Here is a 20,479-nt window from a genome sequence, read left to right on the forward strand (position 1 = left end):
AACCAACAGGATTACTATGTGATAGACACTGTTTAAGCATTTTACATATGTTAATTAATCTAATTTTCACAAGAATGTGGAAACTGAGGCACAAAGAATTAAGAAGCCTGCCTAAGGTCACACAGCTGAGATGTGGACCCAGCACTCGGGCTCCTGATTTTGTGCTCTTCTCCACGATGCCATATTGCTTCTATGCATAGATAAATCCAAACCAAGTGTCTCTTGTTTTCTTACCTGTGAGGATTAGAGTTTCTAGACTGCATCCCATCATTACAGGTAAATAACTATATGGCATCCTTCCTGTGTTCTCCTTCATCATTAAATAACAAATGTAGTGCTTTTCCACACTTAGGGAGAAATGTATTGAGTTCGATTTCCCCTGAACAGTGATTGGCAACCGTTGCAGTCCTTAGACTACTCCAGCATTAGATAGAAGTGGCATGTAATCTTCTCAGGCAAGGCATTAGAGAAGCTGAATCAGAAAGGAAATGGCCTATAGTCACTTAGTCTTTAAAGGCTATTTTTAAAAGAACAACCTGGTTTCATATCTACTCAAGACTGGACTCCTCATGAAACTAGAACTTCCATGAATTTTTCACATTTAGATGGAGCATCAATGTCTAGTGGCCAAATTCAAGCCACCACTTGATCATCCAATTCTTGAACTCCTGCCAACTCTAGAAATTTCACCAACTTGTAGTTAGTTGCAATTCCTGAAAATTCAGCCTTCAGTTCTGTCACATTGCTCTTCTCTGGACCAGCTAGATGAAAGAATTATAGAACTATTGAGGTGGAAAGGGTCTTGAATACCACTTAGCAGGACTTGGTGAAGGTGGAAAGCTTGGTTACTTACCTAAGACAGGTTAGCAAATTTATGATGGCGTTGGGAATGGACTTTGGAACTCCCTCGTTAAAGCTTGTTCCCTTAACACCCCAGTTCCTTCCCACTGTCCAGCCTGCTGTCTGTTGTTTTGCCAGCCAGCCTACCTTTACCCTCCAGCTCATGAGCAAACACATACTGGTCTTAAATAAACATGAGGGCTTCTGGACCAAGATTTCTGGTCTAGGAGGCAGGAAAGTCTCTGAGCATCCCAAACTGTGATTATAATTTTACTTCCTCCCAATCCGCACATCTTCTGGGAGTCTAGCAAAATTGAATTTCTGGGTCATTGTTGGCTTTTACCATGTATAATTTAATTAACTTTGAAAGAAACTAAGCCTTTTCTCAGGAAGGAAAAACAACAGAAATGGTATCTGAGTTCCCACTACACAGTGTCTCTCTCTGTATAAATGTCTCCTGGACTGTGAGCTTGAGCATGGAGTGTTGAGAAATGTAGACAGGAAAGGAGCTGATTCTGAGGAGGCCTCATTCCCTTTTCCATGCAGTGCCTTTTGAAGTTCTCAAAAGCTATGATGGTTCCTGGACAATTTATTGCTCTGGGCCCAGGCACTTGGATTTTTCCAATCAGCTTTTCTCTGTGGCTCTACAACTTCAAAAGTCATGTCTGTATTGTTCTCGACTCTAACATTAATGCCTAGCAAAAAGTATGTGCTCAATATATATTCGTTGAACTTGTGGTTCCAAGTTTACTCTAGTCCTTTAAGTCTTAAGGTCGTTCGAGGTTTAAGGACCTCAAACCTTATTCAAGTTTCAAGATGGAAATCCAGTCCTACCCTCCTTGGCTTAAAATCCTCCAGTGGCTCCTCCAGGTTGTTGGAAGTTCAAACTTTTCACATGGTCTGTAAGGCCCTGTGTTGTCTGGCCCAGTCATGCTCTTTCCAGGAACACATCAAGCCCCTTCCTACCTCAAAGCCTTTGCACATGCTGTTCCCTGTGCCTGGAATGCTCCCTCCGTGGCTCTTCCTCTTCATCCTTCAGGATCTGCTCCAGCATTGCCTACTCTGAGGGGGCTTTCTCGGTGGGTCACTAGAGTAGTAGGGTAGAGCACCAATGTGCTCCTACCATAGGAGCCTGTTTGTTTCTTTCAGAACATGAGTTACAAACTATATTTATCCTCATATATTTATATTTTTCATTTGTTTATTGCCATGTCCTTTACTAGAATGTTTGCTCCACAAGGCCAAGGCTTGGTATGTGTCATTCACAGCTGCAGCCCCAGCACTAGTTGGACACAGTAAAGCACTCGTGTACATGGTTGTGGGAATGCAAGTGCCAACCCTTTCCTACCACTCCCTTACATCCAAATTTCAAAGCAGCCATTCAGGGAAGATATTCTGCTTCCATTTAAACCATACCAAGCCCCAGTACACAGAAAACATTTTTGTTTCCATGGAGAAAGGAAGTACCATTAAGAAGATAATATATGAGGCAAGCAATTGGAGGAGCAACTTCCTTTTCTGACATTGTAACTGGCTTAATGTGGGGGTGATTTAATAGAACTCCAACTCTGTGAACAATTTTGGTGTAATAAACCTGGCCCATTCTGCATTACACCATTAGGACAAATAATACATTTCACAGAAGGAAAACATTATAGAAAGTCATTGAGTTTTGTTTTTGTCTTTTGTTTTAGTATGATCTCATCAGATAAGGTGCCATTGAAACATGCAAGAGTAAGGGCAAGACTTCCCAGTTAGGGCATTTTATTTTCTTATTCCCTTGGAAAATGGCAGGCAACAGTCTGTGTTTTCTAATTCCTGGCAATATGAAATCCATACGTCATGAAGTCCATGGCTTGTCAGGAAGTAATGAACTTGTTAAATAATCAAATGCCAAGTGGCATCTTTGGTTTCAATTCGGAAGAATTTAATTTCAGATAAGTTGGCACAATACTGAGTTGCTAACTCAAACTTCCTTTCTTTTCAGCAAAATTATTTAAATGTTCTGATATTTAATCCTCAGGGCATGCTTTTTTTAGAGGGCAACTCACGCTGTACAGAACTACCAAGAAAGACAGTAATTTTGGAGCACATCTTCCGGAGTATATCTTTTGGAGGGAATATGTCAGGTTTCATTACATCAGTTCTTCCAAACTAAAGTAATTTGCACACCATCTTCCCAATCTCTGCTATTTCCACAGACCAACACAAGATACTTTCGTGATTACTTTTCATTATATGTAGGTACCACTTGTGCAATTATTTACTTAATGTATTTTATTTAAATTAATTCACTTTTAACATTTTTTATAAAACATTAATATATTTCTTTAGAAAGGAAAACTTAGGTCACTCTGCAAAAGACAAAGCAGCACCACCAGCCATGAATGGAAGGTAACCACAAAGAGATCTAAACAATGTTATTAAATTCTAGCCAGATGCTGTTGCCTGTAGAAGGCTCTGAGCCCAAGACCTTTGGAGATATTAAAGGCATAGCAGCACCAAATTATATGTTCTATAAATGGAAAAGGAGTATATTTCTTTTTACATGATTTAATGTTACTCAATGCCATGTCTTGGTATTACCCAACACAATATCTGCTATCAGCAGAGGTAAGAGTGCTACTCTTTGAAAAATATGTCTCATAGCAAGAACAGTGATCTGCTCTATTTCAAAGGAGGTGGGAAAATATATCTGTGTTCTTGAATCCACAAAAAATTTCCCTTCTATCTCCCTATGCCTTCCTACGAATGCTCACTTAATAACAGGATTTTGACTACTTCTGTCTCAGTACCCCTGTTGGTTTTCTACCAGAAGCAGAAACAATGTGTAACAAAGGAAAGCAATATTTTTAAATAAATACATCTCATGGAAAATCTTAATCATGTATCTCCTGGCTTTCCATGTTAAAAGCCTAGGTGAGGAGGACAACAGAATCGAGGGGATATATAGTCTGCTTGAAAATAACCCATACGTAGCAAACCAATTGATAAAATGAAGGATGAGTAGGGGCCACAATTCAGCTGAGAGTATAAAGACTGTCCTCACCTGCCACACACCCACACACATCATTTTTTCCAACCACAAAGTATACTTACCTTATGAACGCAGTATTCTTATATTACACAACTGATCCAATACAACCATGCTAGGCAGGGCCCTGGTTACTAAGTGAAGAGATGGCATTGGTAACAGGAGGTGAGGGAGAGCTCAGAACCTCTATTAATAGGGCTGAACAATATAGACCAGCATTTTCCAGTTGGATGTTATTATGATCTGAATGTTTGTCCCCTCCAAAGCTCATGTGGAAGGAAGCTGGATCACCAATGCGGCAGTGTTGAAAGATTGGGCCTTTGGGAAGTGATTGGATCATAAGAGCTATGTCTCTGTTCATGGATTAATGGGTTAATTTTTTAATGGGTTATCAGGGAGTAGACTGGGGCTTTAAGAGCAGAGGAAGAAAGCATGTGGAAACACTCTTGCTCAGCTCTCACCATGTGACACCCTGTGTCACCACGGGATTCTGCAGAGAGTCCCCACCAAGCAGAAGGCCCTCACAAGATGTACACCTGGACCTTGGGCTTCCCAGCCTCCAAAACTGTAAGAAATAAACCTCTTTCTTTTACAAATTGCCCAGTTTCAGGTGTTCTATTATGAGCAACAGAAACAGGACTAATACGGATGTTAACAGGTATTACTTGAAATAAGTTTGGGAAAATCATGTATTAACAGGTTTATTTACTGTTAGAATTTTCAAAGTCTTTAAAATGCCAATGTACATTATGAATAGAAAGAAATATAATGTCTTGTATTTCCCAAACTTATTTGACCACAGTTCTACTCACCCTACTCCCATTTTTCTTGGAGTATTCTACACATTAGAGTTCCAAAGAATACACTCTTAGACAAAATGGGTTATGGAATGTACTCCCGGATTGTGACTATACTTGAAAAAAGAAGACAAAAGCTAAATTCCTTGTAGACATGTGATATGGCAAGAGGTTACAGTTTCAGTTACCAGGTGTAATACATGGTAGCAGCAACAGCGGAATTTATGAGTAATAAACAAAACAGGCTTGAATAGAATTTTGGTTTTAGAATAGATAAATAAAGTATGGGCATCAGTGGGCTGTAGGAATAGCCAAAGACAAGCCTCAGAGATGAATAGGGAAGGAAAAGGTCTAACCTTGTCAGATGATGAAGTGGAGTTATTAGGATAAATGAGAGATAACCTCCTAAAGGAATCATTTCAAGATAATAAAAATCAAGTAGCAGAGATGACAGCTGGAGATTAGTAATGGGAGAAACTCTGAGTAGAAGGAGTGGGTGGGAAGAGAAAAGGGGAAGAAATAAAAGCTTCAGAGAAAAAAAATGATTGAGAGGATTCTGAGTAAGTCAAAACTGGGGAGGCAGGAAGAAAGTGGACCTGCAAGAATAGGCTCATTCCTCCTGCCAGATAAAACTAGAGAAGCAAACTAGCAGAACTGAACCATAACAAAGAAAAAGGTAAAGAAAAGTACTGGGAAAAGAACTGCAGGTTTGGAAGGAAGATGACCAAATGTTATAAGGAGAATCTATACAGAAATGATAAAGGAAAAGACAGGAAGAAACACGAGTGTTTCTAGATTTTAAGCTCTTTGGGATACTTTAGAAATGGCAAATACAGGGTACTAGTGCCCCTTCCTCTCCCACAGCAGGCATGACGAGTTGATCACGGCACTATCATCCTCTGAATACAGATTTGGTGTCATAACTCTTCTCAATATGGCACTCTAGGTGGCTGCTACCAACTGATCTGACTTGACCCTTGTCATCAAACCTGCATTCTTAATGTGTTAAAAAACAAACAAATCAAATGCTCTCATCACAAAGAAATGTTAAATGTTTGCAATGATGTATATACTAATTTCCCCGATTTGATCATCATACATTGTATACATGTATTGAAATATAACTCTGTACCCCATAAATATGTACAATCAATTATGTGTCAGTTTAAAAAAATAAACAAATCAATACACCCTCTGTGAGGTTTTGGTAATACCCACTCACTAATTGAAGACGAATTAAAAAAGTATACTTCTGGGTAGAAAAGTAAAATGTTTCACTGTGAGATGTTTACGTGTATGGACAACATGATTAATGCACATGTATATGAGCAAATATGTGTGTGGAATATGAGTAGTTCAAGTAGGTAGATCCAAGCATTCTATATTTATTTGTAATCTTAACTCTCTTTTAAACATTCATAAACACATGAAAATCAACTAATTATTTACCCTGCCAACTTAGCCTATTACATCCAATAAGATGATATGAATTGTGTTTTGAGTTAACACAGCTCATATGAAACAACAGCCTGTTAGAGTAATCAGAGCTATTTCTTTCTCTGTCTTATGACACTATGTTGGGCCCCACGTCTTAAAAGATTGGCAGAAACACCAAATAGGTTTTCCTTCTCCCATATATCACACATTGAAAAAAAGCACATATAAGTAGTACAGCATAACATACTAGCACTGATAATGATCAGGCCATTTGAGGAAAAATTGGGATTTGATCAAGGGTAATAAAAGAGAAACTGCATTCATTGTCAGTTTGAAACTAAGTTTAAAAAAAGAGAGGGAGGGTGGTGTGGGACAAACTGCATTGGTTTCCATTTCCTCCTGCACGCACTCATTAATTTCACCCAGCTTCTGAGCATCTGAGGCCTATTCATGCAAAAAATCAGTTGAAGGTATACAATGCCCTCCGAATTTCTCTAGTCCGGGAAACATTCAGTGCTTTCTTTGAACTGTTTTGTTTGAACATCCTGCTAAGTTATTCATGTTCTGCCAAACAGCTCATAATGCTCTGGGGGAGGAGAGGCAGTGAGCTGCTATTAGGAGTTACCCTTTTGATGACTCTCTTATGAATTAACACCAACAACAAAAAAAGATGCTCATTAGTCTAGACTGACTTAACTGAGACAGATAAGGCAGGGAGAGAGGCAGTGGGCAGGGAGGAAAGGGAGTGGTGATCTCACAAGAATCTTTGAGGCCTGAGAGTCTATTGACCCAAGTGAATTAACCATCATTACTCCTGTGGACCACTGCAACAGGATCGTAACCCGATCTATCTCCTGCCCCAACTCTGGCCCCCTCCACTGAAGCCAGAGTGATCTCTTCAAAATACGTATCTCATCATGTCTCCCCATGCTTTTCCCTCTGTGGCCTAAGGAGGGCCTTCTTTGAATCCCTCCTTGCCACAGGGTCTTTGTTGACCACAGGACCTTTGCACAAACTATTCACTCTGCTCCAAATGCTCTCCACCCCCACTCCCATTCCTCTACTTTTATAATATTAGCTCAAATGACTCACATGTCCTAAGGAAGGCCTATTCTGCCTCTGTTCACATGAACTGGTTCAGGTCCTTTGCTATCTCCCCTCAAAGTATTCTTTCTTTCTCAACATTTATAACTACTTATAATTATATATTTGTGTGATTATTTTTTGGATGCCTCTACTAAACTCTAAGCTCTGTAGGGCTACAACAATGACTATTTTCCTCTCCACTGTGCAACAATACCTTGGGTGTACACGCAAGCAGTGAACATTTCACAAAATTGCATTGACCTAACAAATTAATGTATTGTGTTCAGTGTAACATATTGCTTTGTAATCTATTCACAACTGGCATACAGAGAAGGATTTTGAAAAAAATTACTTATGCTATAAACAAATATTATGAAGAAAATATAATAAAACAAATTTATATCAAATTTAATTTTTCTGCACATCATATTGAAGGGTGAAAGTTCTAACTAAACTCTCTAAGCTGAATACCTAAAGCCTCCAGAAAGAATGCTTTCTTTAATTTCCTTCTGCTCTCTGCTTTGAAGGAACTGGAAACCCTGTAATGACTGTCAAGTGAAAATGCAGTCATCTTGTTTGAAAAATAAACAGGTATGTTTTTTCTAGGACTTTCTAGGGAAAATAAACCTTCACCTTGGAGTTGGCCGAAATGGAGCCAATGGCAACAACCCTCTGCGAGAAGCACCATGGGAAACATAACTTACGTTGGTTTGGATGCCTCGGCCTGGTCAGTCTGTAGTTTCTCTCCTCCTTCCACCTCCATTGTGCAATATACAATGCGATTTGGAGCCAAGGATTTGAGGCCTTGAACTTCCATGATGACCACCTCAAAACAGAATCACACATAATGGAGGTTATTGCCAGTGTCCATGGGCAGCATCACCCACAGGAAAACATATAGATAAGAAGTTACAAAGAAAAGCAACAGGTATGTGATGGCTTCTGTCAAGTTTCTACCTGTTTTCCCCAGACCAGTCTAGCAGGATGATGCAACTCCTCATAGTGTGTAGCTATCGTCTCCCAGATAAAAAGACGACGCTTGCTAATTCAGATGCTCACAGGGGCCAGACAGGTAATATGAAATGGGCTACTCTTTCCATGTTAAATAAATAGAATATTTTTTCATTTCCACCAAGAAATAGGCTCTCTCCTGTTTTCTTTAAAAGTAGCTTAGCTTTTGATTCAGCCCTTGGCAGAGAGTAACAGGCTTACGAATTCACTTTTCTCTTTAAAATAAAATAAGAAATAGTGCAAGTACTAAGATAAAGGCAAGTACCATTTATCATTAGAGTCAGAGGTACAATAGGGAATAGTGGAGACTGTGGCAAACTGAACAGCACGTGCTCCGCCTGCAGGGGGCAGCTGCCAGCTGCAGCCCATTGCTGCCTTGTTTTTCCCCAGTTCAGAGTTACCAGATACCAGAGTTACCCAATTTTTCCTGCCAGAAAATGGAAATCTGAATCAGAATCACAGTCAGAAATCTGCTTTTAAAATATTGACAATAATCCAAATAGGGAGAAATTAAATATGCAAACTCTGTGCAGGCCAACATTGTTGAGTCAAAACAAAAACATGTCTGCAGCTGCATAGTCTCTGGTCTAGACTGAGGGAAAAGGCTGGTGTCATGACGGACCTAGATGTAACATTTACAATTTCTCGTACTTCCCACCACTATTCCAAACTCTATTCAATCACTAGGCATTCTGATATTTAGTGGTATGCCTTGTCATGAGAGACAGGAGGAGCAAAAAAGAGAGGAGAGAGGAAATGGGGAGGAGAAAAGAAAAGAAAGAATTACCAATTTAAAAAACTGAAACAAATGACCTATATCAGAGATCTACAATGAGTAATATACTTGAGAAAAATCACTCAATTGTACTCCAAGAGAAGTAACGGCATTACACAAAAAGAAGAATGTGGGTGTGCAAAAAATGTATACTTCCTTGATGGGTTTGATTCCAGGAATACAAAAGGGCCATCTTGGATCCAGGATTCATGAGTCACTGTTTTGCCGCTTAACAGTACATGGGTTCTCAACCTTAGTGTGAATCAGAATCATCGGCAGGGCTTGTTAAACCAGACCGAGCTTGCTGGGCTCCAGTCCCAGGGTTTCTGATCAGTAGGTCTGGGGTGGAGCCCAGACTTTCCATATCTAACAATTTTCAGGGTGATGCTACTGCTGCTGACCCAGGGGCCATACTCTGAAAACCACTGTGCTACTCATGTGATGTTGGGCAGATGGCTTGATGTTGAAGTCACTTCATTTTTCTTTCAAATTCCCAGAGGCTCATTTTTCTTATTTGTAAAGTGGAGGTAATGATATGTACCCTGTGGCTGTTGTATGAATATCAGATGAAATGATGTATATAACTGAACATGTTTACTTTGGGAAGAACCACACAAATGATAAGAAATGGAAAGCACAGTGGACAAAACACAATTTTTGGAATTTAAAAGATCTGATTTCAGATCCTGATTCTGCATCTTCACTAGCTGTGCGATCATTTGGAGGTTTCTTAGGTTCTCTGAGGCTTTGTTTCCACATCTGTAAACACCTCAAAAGACTGTCACTGAGTTGATGAGGCTAAAGCATCCAGCTCATCATAGCATTCTGCAAATCCCTGTTGCTTTTCATCAGAACACTGTCCCTGCTCAAGGTCATGCCACTCAGTGTCCTAGACCCTAGTTTTCTTGCTGCAGAGTTACTTACTCTCTGGTGTCCCTTCCAGACATGCAATTCCATAGTTATATAAAATACATCTTGCATCAGCCTGCAAATTTCAATCCTAGTCTGCCCTGCTGAGATGACAATCCTTTACTTCTTGTCTCCCCTCACCGTGTCCCCACAAACACATTCACAAATAGATGTGCAATGGTGTTTGTTGGCAGTTTTGCTGTGACGTGCAATTTAGCGTTCTAATTAAAAAGTATTTGGGAACCCAAGGGCATTTCATTCTGTGCTTGTATTTACAAGTCCAAATTGTCTGAATCACGCACACATGGGAGCATAGCTGGGTACTCGCCTACATCTATATTTCAGATAATCAGCTGTATAATGTTGAGTATCAATAAAGAATTAGAAAATTACAGATTTAAGACCTTCACGAAAATCAATAAACCACTTTCCCCCCCTTTCTATAGGAAGACAAGAGGCAGTAGGGAATAAATTGCCACCTCTAATTGGCAATAATCAAATTCAAAGACACCTAAGAAAAAGCATTCAGTACCTCAGGTGGTAGTATTAAAAATAAAGAAAGTTTCTGTGAAATTACACTGATGATTTTTTCACACACCAAGTGCTCTATATTTAATTGAATACTGCTTCTTTCAACTGCAAAATACATGCTGAAGACACTGTAATGTGAGTATCTTGATCCTCACCAAGTACAGAAAAACAAATTACCTGCAGTTAATTCACAGCAAGACTTAATGATGTTCTAGAAAATTAATTTAGTCTTTACACATTCTAATTAAATGTACAGACATTTGATTTATTCTCTTGGTCTCCCCAAATCTGGGGTCATCATAAATTCCTTGTGGGGTTCTGAACTTTAATAAGTTGTCAGTGGTTCCCCTAATTTGGAGTGCATGCGTACCTGGGTAGCTTGCTAAAGTACACATTCCAGGGCTGCGCCCCGCCTAGAGTTTCTTTTTTTTTCTGACAACTTTATTAAGGCATATTTTACATATCATATAACTAACCCATTTCAGGTGTACAATTCAGTGATTTTTAGTTAATGTACCAAGTGTGTGACCATCATCATAAACTAGTTTTAGAACGTTTTTATCTCCCCGAATAAGATCGCTTATGGCCATTTTCACCTCCTGCTCCAGGCAACATTAATCTACTCGCTATTCCTGTAGCTCTGCCTTTAGGACATTTTAGATCAGTGCAATCATGCAATAGATGGTCTCTTGTGTCTGGCTTCTTTCACCCAGCAGAATAGTTTTGAGGCTCAGCCATGTCATCGGATGCATCGGGAGGTTGTTCCTTTCAATTGCTGAATCAGATTCTGTTGTATGGATATAGCACGTTTTGTCTATCCATTCACCTGCTGGTGGACAGTTAGGTTGTGTCCATTTTTGGCTACTATGAATAACACTGCTATAAATATTTTCAATCAAGTCTTTGTGGGAGCATGTATTTTCATCTCTACTGGGTAGATATCAGAGTGGAGTTGCTGGATCACGTGGTAGTTGTATATTGAACTTTTTGAGAAATGCTAACCTGTTTTTCAAAGTGGCTGCATCATTTTATATTCCCATTTCCCTAGAGACTCTGGGTCAGCCAGCAGGTCTGGGTGGTGCCCAGGAATTTGCATACTGAACCAGCTTCTCAGGTAATTCCGATATAGGTAGATCAAACAACGGCTTAGATTATATAGACGAAAAGCAAAGGTGTAAAGAGAAATTACAGAGAAATTTATTGACATATAGAGCATTCTGCCATAATACTGGCCTGAACGGGTTCTTATTTTGGGTGCTGAGATAAACTAAAAAAGGCTTCACCACCACAAGGGACTCTCTACTATATAGCCAACAGGAAAGATGATGGAAAAGAAAATTTACAACTCATCACAAAATGATGCTAGACAGCTTCTCTTGTAACTATCACACAGGTTGCTAAAATGTTAAACTCTCTAAATTGCATAAGGCATTTACAAAATTCTTGAGCACTGCTTTAAGACAGGGAAAGTAATGGAAGAGTAAATTTAGTAAGTGGTTCTTAAAACTGCATTTCCTTAAGAAAAATGTGGTCTCCTGGAGATGGGAAATTACTTGCTGATTAGCTGACCTGTGCTTAGCAAGCTATTATTTTAATAACTGTTCCTGGCGTTCAAAAGGGAAAACAAGCTGATTGTGATGTAACTAATCACCCAGGTCCTGCTTGCTGTGCCAGGAAACTTTGAAAAGTTTAGGCTTTTTACCTCCAAGGAGAAAGACAGCAGAACATCTGACTTGGAGAGCTGGTTCTCACTCTCCTCACCCATGTCGATGATGGAAGCGTTGTGGCTGCGTTTGAGTTTCTGAAGCTTGAACTCCCCACCTTTGGACACCGGCATGCTCTCCAAGTTGGCCATGAGCAGGTTGACGGACGACTTGAGCTCCTCGATGTACATGTTTTCCATTTCTTTGGATACAAACTTGGGAAATTTGCGTTCCTTGAGAAGAAAATGAAAAGAGAAAGAAAAGGAGTGAGTAGAGACCTGATTTGCATAGAAGGTCTTTGTCTCAAAGCCCAGAGATATGCTCACATCTACTACTAGTGGAATTTGCCCATACATCATGGCATTGTGCTAGAAAAATGTCCAGCCTCACTGTGTAGACAGCTGCCTGCTTTCTAGTTACTGGCAATTTCTAACAGGTAAGAAACACAAACATAAACATACAGTAAAAAAGAGTCAAGTGTATTATTATAGTTCTATTTTTCCCCAGTTTTCTCCAGCAAATTTGATTTGTAGAAAGAAAAATGGGGTGATATTTTTCAAATCTGGTTTCAAACAGTTTTTCTTTTCTGCAAAATGCGGTCAGTTGTTTTTAAATTATGGAAACAGAAAGATGCCCTATTTTTGGATATCTAGAGAGATTTTCTCACATGAATAATTCAAAAGGAGCTCATTTGAGATGTTTCAAACATAGCCTGTGGCTATTTCTAAGAAGAATAGTTACCGTTTGAGAAAAAATTGAAAAAATTAATGAAGTGATAAAAACGTGATTAAAATTCTTTAGAAAAGAAGATCGAGCAATTTAGTATCAGAACTGACCTCTATTTTTTCCTTCTTTGCTTATTAATTCAGTTGAACTGGCAACATGCTGTAGCCATGCTATTTGTTTCTTCGTACCTCTAAGTTGTCCAGATGCCTTGAATATGTTTTGGATTGATTATCTTCTCAAAGAATCATTTACCACTTGGAACATAACTTGCCCTCCTAGCCCCACTCCACAACTGTTAGGATAAGGAGCAAGCCAAATCAGTTTGACTTTTTCTGCAAGTGACAGAAAAATCCAACTTAAGCTGGCTTACACAATAAAAAGAACTGATTGGCTTGGAGATGTCATGGGGTAAAGACAACTTCAGGTAAGGCTAGAATCTTGGCTCAGATGATATCACCACAACTGAGTTTTTACTCAAAATCTTGGTTTTGGTTACTCTGGGTTGGCTCTATGCTCATTCTGGCTCCCCTTAATGTCACAAAAATGTTGCTAAAGATCTGCACCTCACAATGTCACATCACATTATCTAAAGAAAGAGTATTTCTTCTTGTAATGTGCATGGAAGATGGAGAATCTTTCATCTCAGAATTCTCACCCAAAGTCTTACATATATACATACCCTGAACCAATTTCTATGGCCATATGCTGTGTTGATTTGCTTAGGCATGAGTTATGTCCTCCATGTCTGTGGCTTGGGGTAGAACTCCACCTAGATCACATGGAACATGAATTGGCTGGCCAATTCTGTGTGGCAAAAAAATAAGATGACTAGTACATGGGCACCTGACTCAAAGTCAACCAACTGATTCTATTAAGTGGCTAGCTATCAATCCTATTACTCTCTCAAGCAATTGAACTGAGAGACATTGAGACTGCAATTGGCTGGTGGAACTGAAATGGTAAGATGATGTAGACTCAGGGTTGGCCGCCATACTGGAGCTGGTCAAAGCAGAATAAGACACTTGACAAAGAAGAGAGAGAAAGAAATAGAGATGAAAAGAGGGAAAGAGGAAGGGAGGAAGGACAGGAGGGAGAGTAAAAAAGAGAAGAGAGAGAAGAGGCTGTCTAGAGTTCCAGAAAGGAACTTTGTCTTTTACTGGTTTTCTAATTCCCACAAGACCTACTTATTCCTCCTCTATTTCAGTTCCTTGAGAATCTCTTATCTTCCTTTCAATAAATCCCTGTACCACTAGTTAGCTAGAAGGGTGTTTCTTCCTTGCCACCACGGAAGCTTCACTCAAACACACATAGTGATTCCTTTGCACGGAGCTTGGCGATGCCTTTGTGTTGTGCTAATCTTCCTACGTGGAGGCTGTCACAAGCGCTGGTCCCCTTTCCCCTGCCTCCCTAGGCAACTCTCAGCCTTCTGGTCATCTTCTGTATTTCAGCTTCAAAACTTCACTTCCCTAGGTTGGGTCCCCCTAGAGTACTTTCTTGTAATCCTAGCTCACCTTCTTGGTAACACTTATTGCAATGGACCGCATGTGTCCCCTCAAAACTCATATGTTGAAACCTAATCCTTAGTGTGGTGAATTTGGGGATAGGGCCTTTGGGAGGTAAGTAGGTCATGAGGGCAGACCACTCATAAATGGGATGAGTGCCCTTATAAAAGAGGTCCCAGAGAGCCGCCATGTGAGGACACAGTAAAGAGGCAGCTATCTATGAACCAGGAAGTGGGCCTCATCAGACACTGAATCTGTTGTGCCTTCATTGTGGACTTTCCAGCCTCTATTCCAGCCAAAATTTCTACTGTTTATAAGCCATCTGTGGTATTCTGTTATAGCAGCCTGATTGGACTAAGATACTTATTATAATTATAATTAATGAATCAATTGTAAAATTAATTTGTCTTTCATGCTGGGCCATGAATCAGGACTTTACCTATTTTGATACCCCAGCTGAATTCTTGGTACCTAGCATGTTTAGCACATAATAAGTGTTCACTATGATATGAGTTGAGTGAATGAATCAATGGCTTATCAAAATGTCCATATTATATTTCCGTGTAAATAAAACTCAGCTGTGAGGAGGAGGTGGCGAGATGAAAAAGTTCTGGAAGAACACTGAGATTCTGCTTTTCCATGTAAATGAGTATGGGAGTCTAGAATCCACTCAACAACCTCGGAGTACTGGTTCCTTCTGGAACTTCTTAATACAATCACTTCCTGCTTTAAGCTTGGGCTCAGTCCATTGTGGTGTTTTCCAAAATCTGGAAATTTGGAGAGAATTTGAGAGAAGCAGCAGGATAGAAGCTTCTGAAATGAGATGATAGGTTGATAGTCTCGACAGGGGCTAGGAATGATTCCATGCAAAAGAATCCCTAAAGTCTTATTTTTCTAAAACTTCTGCATATTGGCTTTGGCACTAGGGGGATCATGATGAGAGGATAGAAACTGTCTTCCTGGAGCTTATTACAGCTTGTGAGGAGAAAGATCTATAAGGGAACATTAAAGCAGACGATGTAGTAAAACTATATGAGGCATGAATTCTTCCTGAGAGAATCAGGGGTGGCTTCCCAGAAGAGGTGACATTCGGACTGCAGGTCTGATAGACGGAGAAGGGTTTGCCACCAGGTTGAGTTGGCTGAGATAAGGCTACCGCTCTTTGCTCCTTCCCATGTAAAATATTACAGGCAACCATAAATCCAAAAAGGTCTATACAACTGCACATAGTCACAAAATATTTCCCCATCTCTTTTGTGACTTGGCCCTTCTGGAGAGTGAAGGGAAGAACGAGGTAGGTTAATTTCTGGTCTGAGAGTAGGTCAGAGGCCACATTAAAAGCTGCTAAGCAGCAATGGTTCCATCCCAAGAGCTTGAAGGCCATTACACTGACCTATCTCTTCCCTCCTCATGTTGGGGCCTAAGCCTTAGTGAACTAACTTGGTATTTTGAGATGGATCTGGGTAAGTGGTATGTCAGATATTTACTGTCAGTTGCTGTCTTTGCAGTTGCCAGGTGGATGGAGAGAAAAACTAGTGTTTGTGACGTGGGTTTTTTCCTGCTAATCGGCTTTGAGAGATGCTATCATCCAGTGCAGTCCCTCAGGTCACACCCATCTTTGGGACTCACTCAATGCCTTTTAACTCCACAGTATTGACATTTTGAGAGACGACCCAGTGGTTATAGACAACACCATTCTGGCCCATGGTTAGCTCCCACCAGACTTTATGCAGCAGAATATTGGAGAAATCCGAAGAATGATTACTTCTCCCAGAACTTGGACAGTTCCTAATGACATCATAAAAAGAGGCTTATAAAACTGAAGTCTGCAAGGGAGAACAATGCTATTTTTCTGCTCTGAGTGCTTGAGCTTTGAGAAGAAAGAACATCCTGTCAAACGAGGCTGAGGTTCTTGAGTGGAGTTTTCAGTGGCAGAACCATTACAAACACATTTCAAAGATGAAGTTGTGCCAAAATAAAGTGTAGTCATCTGTCTCTATTGCTACCTTTTCCAAGCATAAAAATAAATTAGCTTTAACAAAAAAATTGTTTATTCATATCGCTTGATGAAAGACAGCATACAGGTGCACCAAGTCCTCCAAAGAAAATCTCTGCTGGCCATTTGCTTTTGTTTCGGGCAATAACATTCCTCAATGGGATGGCCTCCCAAGGACAATTCCCACCAGGGTTATTTATGCTTAGCCACACTCACAGATTTTTGGAACATCTTAAAAAATAGCATTTGAAAGTTCTAACAGCTCCCTTTGCTGCTAGCTCTTCTGTTTCTGGATTTTTACCCATAGAGGCTGAATGGGGTATGTGTAAATAAATGCTGACAAGGCTATTCTCACTCAGCAAGAGGTCCCCTAGACCCCAAAGGCTCAAGTGACATGTACTAGCAGGTGATCAGAAGAATGGATTGGACAGAACACTTTCTTGATGCAGGAGCTCACCCACAGTGCTGCAGCTATTTAATATAGTCTCTCAAACACTTCCTGCACTCCTACCATGTGTCACGTGATAGGGTTGTCAGTGGGTGAAAGATGTCATCTGGGAGGTGGTGGTATGGGGGGAATGCCAAAAAGTGACCAAGTAGATACCATATGAAGTAACAGAGACATGTGTGGAGCACAAAGAAGGCACCAAGAACCGCATCTAGTCCATGTTAATGAAACTGACTCTACTCTGAATCCTGGGTCGGCAACTTACTAGCTTTGTGACTTAAGACAGGTTTCTTCACCCACCTGAATTTTGGTTTTCACCTTTGAAATGGTGATAATAAACCTCACAGAATTCTTGTGAAGAGTAAGGTACAATAAGAAACGTGAATACTTTCTGACCACTGACTCTCTCTCCATGCACTAGGAGCTATGCTATGACTGCCACCACCACCACCAATACTGAGAATAATGATGGTTACCATAGTAGAGGTGATGATGCCAGCTGGCACTTACTGAGTGCTAACTATGTACCGGGCACTAGTCTTAGTATTTCACATGCTTTCCCTCATTTAATCCTTCCAACAAGCTACTGAGGCAAGTGCTGCTATTTATCTCCATTTTCTGGAAGAAAAATAGGCAGAAAAGTTAAAGCAATAATTAGTAGAGTTGAGTTTGACTCTGGAACCCATGTTCTTAGCTACCATATGATAGGGCAGAACTATCTGGCTCCAAATGTCATTAGAACTGAGGTGATCCTATGGGGACTCTCAGCATGGTGTACCCCATGTGCATCACGTCATTTTTGTAGGGCTCAGCAGAAGGCTGTTCTGGTGACAGCCTAGTCCTCCACAGCAATGGCAATGTTCACTATTACCTAGTGAACATGAATTGTATAGGGTACAGAAGAAGGGGTAATGAGGAAGGGGTGGGTATAGTCAGTGAGAGAAAGAGGTCTTGATAGTAATTTGCCAAAATCAGCATCACGGACATGAGAAGGCATTTGGGGCCTTGGCACTGTAGTTTTCTGGACTGGCTTCTTTACCCAATTGGTCTTACTTCCTTAGCCTTTGTGAACTGGATGAACTTTCCTTCACTTAAACAAGCTTCAGAGGACCTCCCTGGCATTTAGATTTTTCCTTGAACTCAGATTTCCCTGGGTTCTTAGTTATCTGACAAGGCCAGGGTCAGGGAGATGCTCCCTACACACATTTTTTTGGGGACAGCAAATTGAACTAAACTCCAACTGTGTGCTTGGACACTTGTGCCTCTTTATGACACAGCGAGAATGCCAGGTGCAGCATTAGTTTGTAAGCTGAGGGTTAATCTCATTCTCTATCTGATTTTTGGCAATGTGTAGAACAGAACTTTTCCATTAGGGAAATATTTGTATATTATTTTTCATTGACGTTTACAACAGGGCCAAGGTATAAGATGGTAATTTTGCTCTGCATTGAATAGGGGTCTAAAGGGTAATTCCATATTTAAATGATAGCTAGAAAAACAGTGGTGTTTCAGTCCTAGACCTCTTCTACACATATTGCAAAAGCTGTATTATTTGTACTATGTAATTAGCTCAAAAATTTTGGAATTTTACCCCAAAATGTGGCCAAAAGAACTGGCAAATATCACAGCAGCACTAATGCCACAATCTGCCTGTTTAAGCTCCAATGTCAACTTCTGATCACACAATTTAAATAACTTAGACTTAATTCCCGGGTGAAATTTGGGGACACTTTAATATCAACATGAGAGGATTTGGGAAACTGTTTGAACAGGGATTAAGAAGTCTTTGCTACCAGATTAAAAAAAATACATTCAGATTTCTTCCTGGAACTTTTAAGGCAGCCTGACTGATGTTCACAGTGAAACCATCTCTGTCTGATGTTCTTGTGCAGCCATCTCTGTCTGATGATTCGTGGGATGCTGGCATGATTGAATCGATAGATTACAGTGCAGGGATGTGGGTAAGCCGACTTGCCCTTGCTACCCTTCTCTCCTAGGGAGAGTGGACAAACACATACCTCTCAGTGGAAGTGTGTGATGCTGGGAATGCTGATGGCAGAATGACCAGGCTCCCTACAACCTGTTTTCCAGATTCCAAGAAAATCAAAGTAGTGGGGATTCTGAATTCCAGAAGCCAGTTCTGCCTAATGCTACTGCTTCATTTGGGCTTCTGGGTAAACTGAAGGGAATACACAGCAAATTTTAGTTGAAGAAAGAAACCAGTTTCCTGGAGGAAACCATCAGAAAGAAACAATTGGGGGACCGTCCTGGAGTAACTTCCTGCCTCTCATTTGAGGACTCAAAAGAAATAGCATGATCTTGGAATTAGAGGACTCAGCTTTCTGCTTCCTAGCTTAGTGAACTCAGGTACATCATTTAAACTGTTTGATTTGCTAAAGTGGGAAGAATTATTGTAACTCTGGGGATTGCCCATCACAGGCCTAAATGAAGGTTTACATGAAATTGCATAGCCAGTGCCTATTTAATAAAGAACTGATTAGCAGAGAGAGAAGTTAGGATGAGGAGAGGTGAAAGCCTGGTGAAGGGCATGTTAGATCCTCAGATTACGGTGATAAGGAAAATGAGGGACTGTATTTGAGAAGATATTTGTCCCGGTAGTGTGCATACTATCTAAGAGTACAGATTCTGATCACTGAGTGACCTTGGCCAAGTTGTCTAATGTCTCTGCTTTAGCCTCATCCTCTATGAAATGGGGATAATGATGGTACCCTTCTTATAAGGTTGTTGGAGGGTTAGACAGGGTATCAAATGTGAATTGCTTATAAGAGAGTCTGGCATATAGTAACTGCTCTGTAAATGATACTTATTAGTATTGGGTACACCTGGAGTGTCTCTCAATTGAAAATGACCTCTCCACCCACAGCCCTACCTCTTTGCATCTTCACCCCAAGTGATATATCTCAGTAGCCATGTGTTCAATAAGACCCTAACCTCTTTTCCTTGGTGTATTGGTTGATTGCACCAGGGGTTGGCTGGTGGACCAAGTTGGGCCAATCAGAGGGCTGACTCTTGGAATTGTGTATTTGAAAGGAGTAGTGAGAGAGGGTAGGAGAGAGAAGGAGAAAGATTTGAGAAGAGGCTTATTGACTGAATGATTCCCTATTTGGCCATGTCAGAAACATGTAGAGCAATGAAGCAGCCATGCTTCCCACCTGAGAAGCAAGGAAAGCTGGTGTGCAGAGAAAGAAAGGATAACGAATGTGACACACACAGATGGGAGATGGCAAGAAAGTCCTGACCACTCTGTGACCCCTGGTTGTTCTTTCCTGGGTTCTGGCTGTAATGTGGGTTCTGCGAGACATTCCTTGATCCCTAGAATCAATTCTTTCAAGTTGGGGCCTCTTATTAGCTGTTGAAAGTGCTCTACCTATCTTTTAATTGAGAACAGAGTGAATTATATATGATGGATGACATCTATATCCAGGAACTTCTGGTTATGATATTTACAGGAGCTGACTTCCAGCCATATGGGTTGAATTGCACATCCTCACTAAAATTCACTGTGATGCTAGAAATAGAAAAATCAGGGCATGCTAAAAGAAGATAAGCAGAGGTGCTTTGTTTCAGTATCTCCCCATGATCTAGCCAATATCTGAGATCTTGGTATCTTATTTAATTTTCAGTGGATGAGATATTTTGAAGTTTTCCTCAGTATTAGTGAGG

At 40.3% G+C, this 20,479-nt stretch overlaps 1 protein-coding gene across 3 annotated transcripts in view; it reads right to left on the minus strand.

Moving 5' to 3' along the window:
- CADPS (calcium dependent secretion activator) overlaps positions 1–20,479 on the minus strand; it is a 431,225-nt gene that overhangs the window by 214,612 nt on the left and 196,134 nt on the right. For all 3 annotated transcript variants that reach the window (XM_063113329.1, XM_063113327.1, XM_063113328.1), the window contains exons 5-6: positions 12,123–12,356; positions 7,899–8,020 (exon numbers count right to left, since the gene is read on the minus strand). In XM_063113329.1, the coding sequence (XP_062969399.1) occupies positions 7,899–8,020; positions 12,123–12,356 (356 nt within the window). The remainder of the gene's footprint in view (positions 1–7,898; positions 8,021–12,122; positions 12,357–20,479) is intronic.

Source organism: Cynocephalus volans, chromosome 11 (assembly GCF_027409185.1).
Source record: "Cynocephalus volans isolate mCynVol1 chromosome 11, mCynVol1.pri, whole genome shotgun sequence".
NCBI lineage: Eukaryota > Metazoa > Chordata > Mammalia > Dermoptera > Cynocephalidae > Cynocephalus > Cynocephalus volans.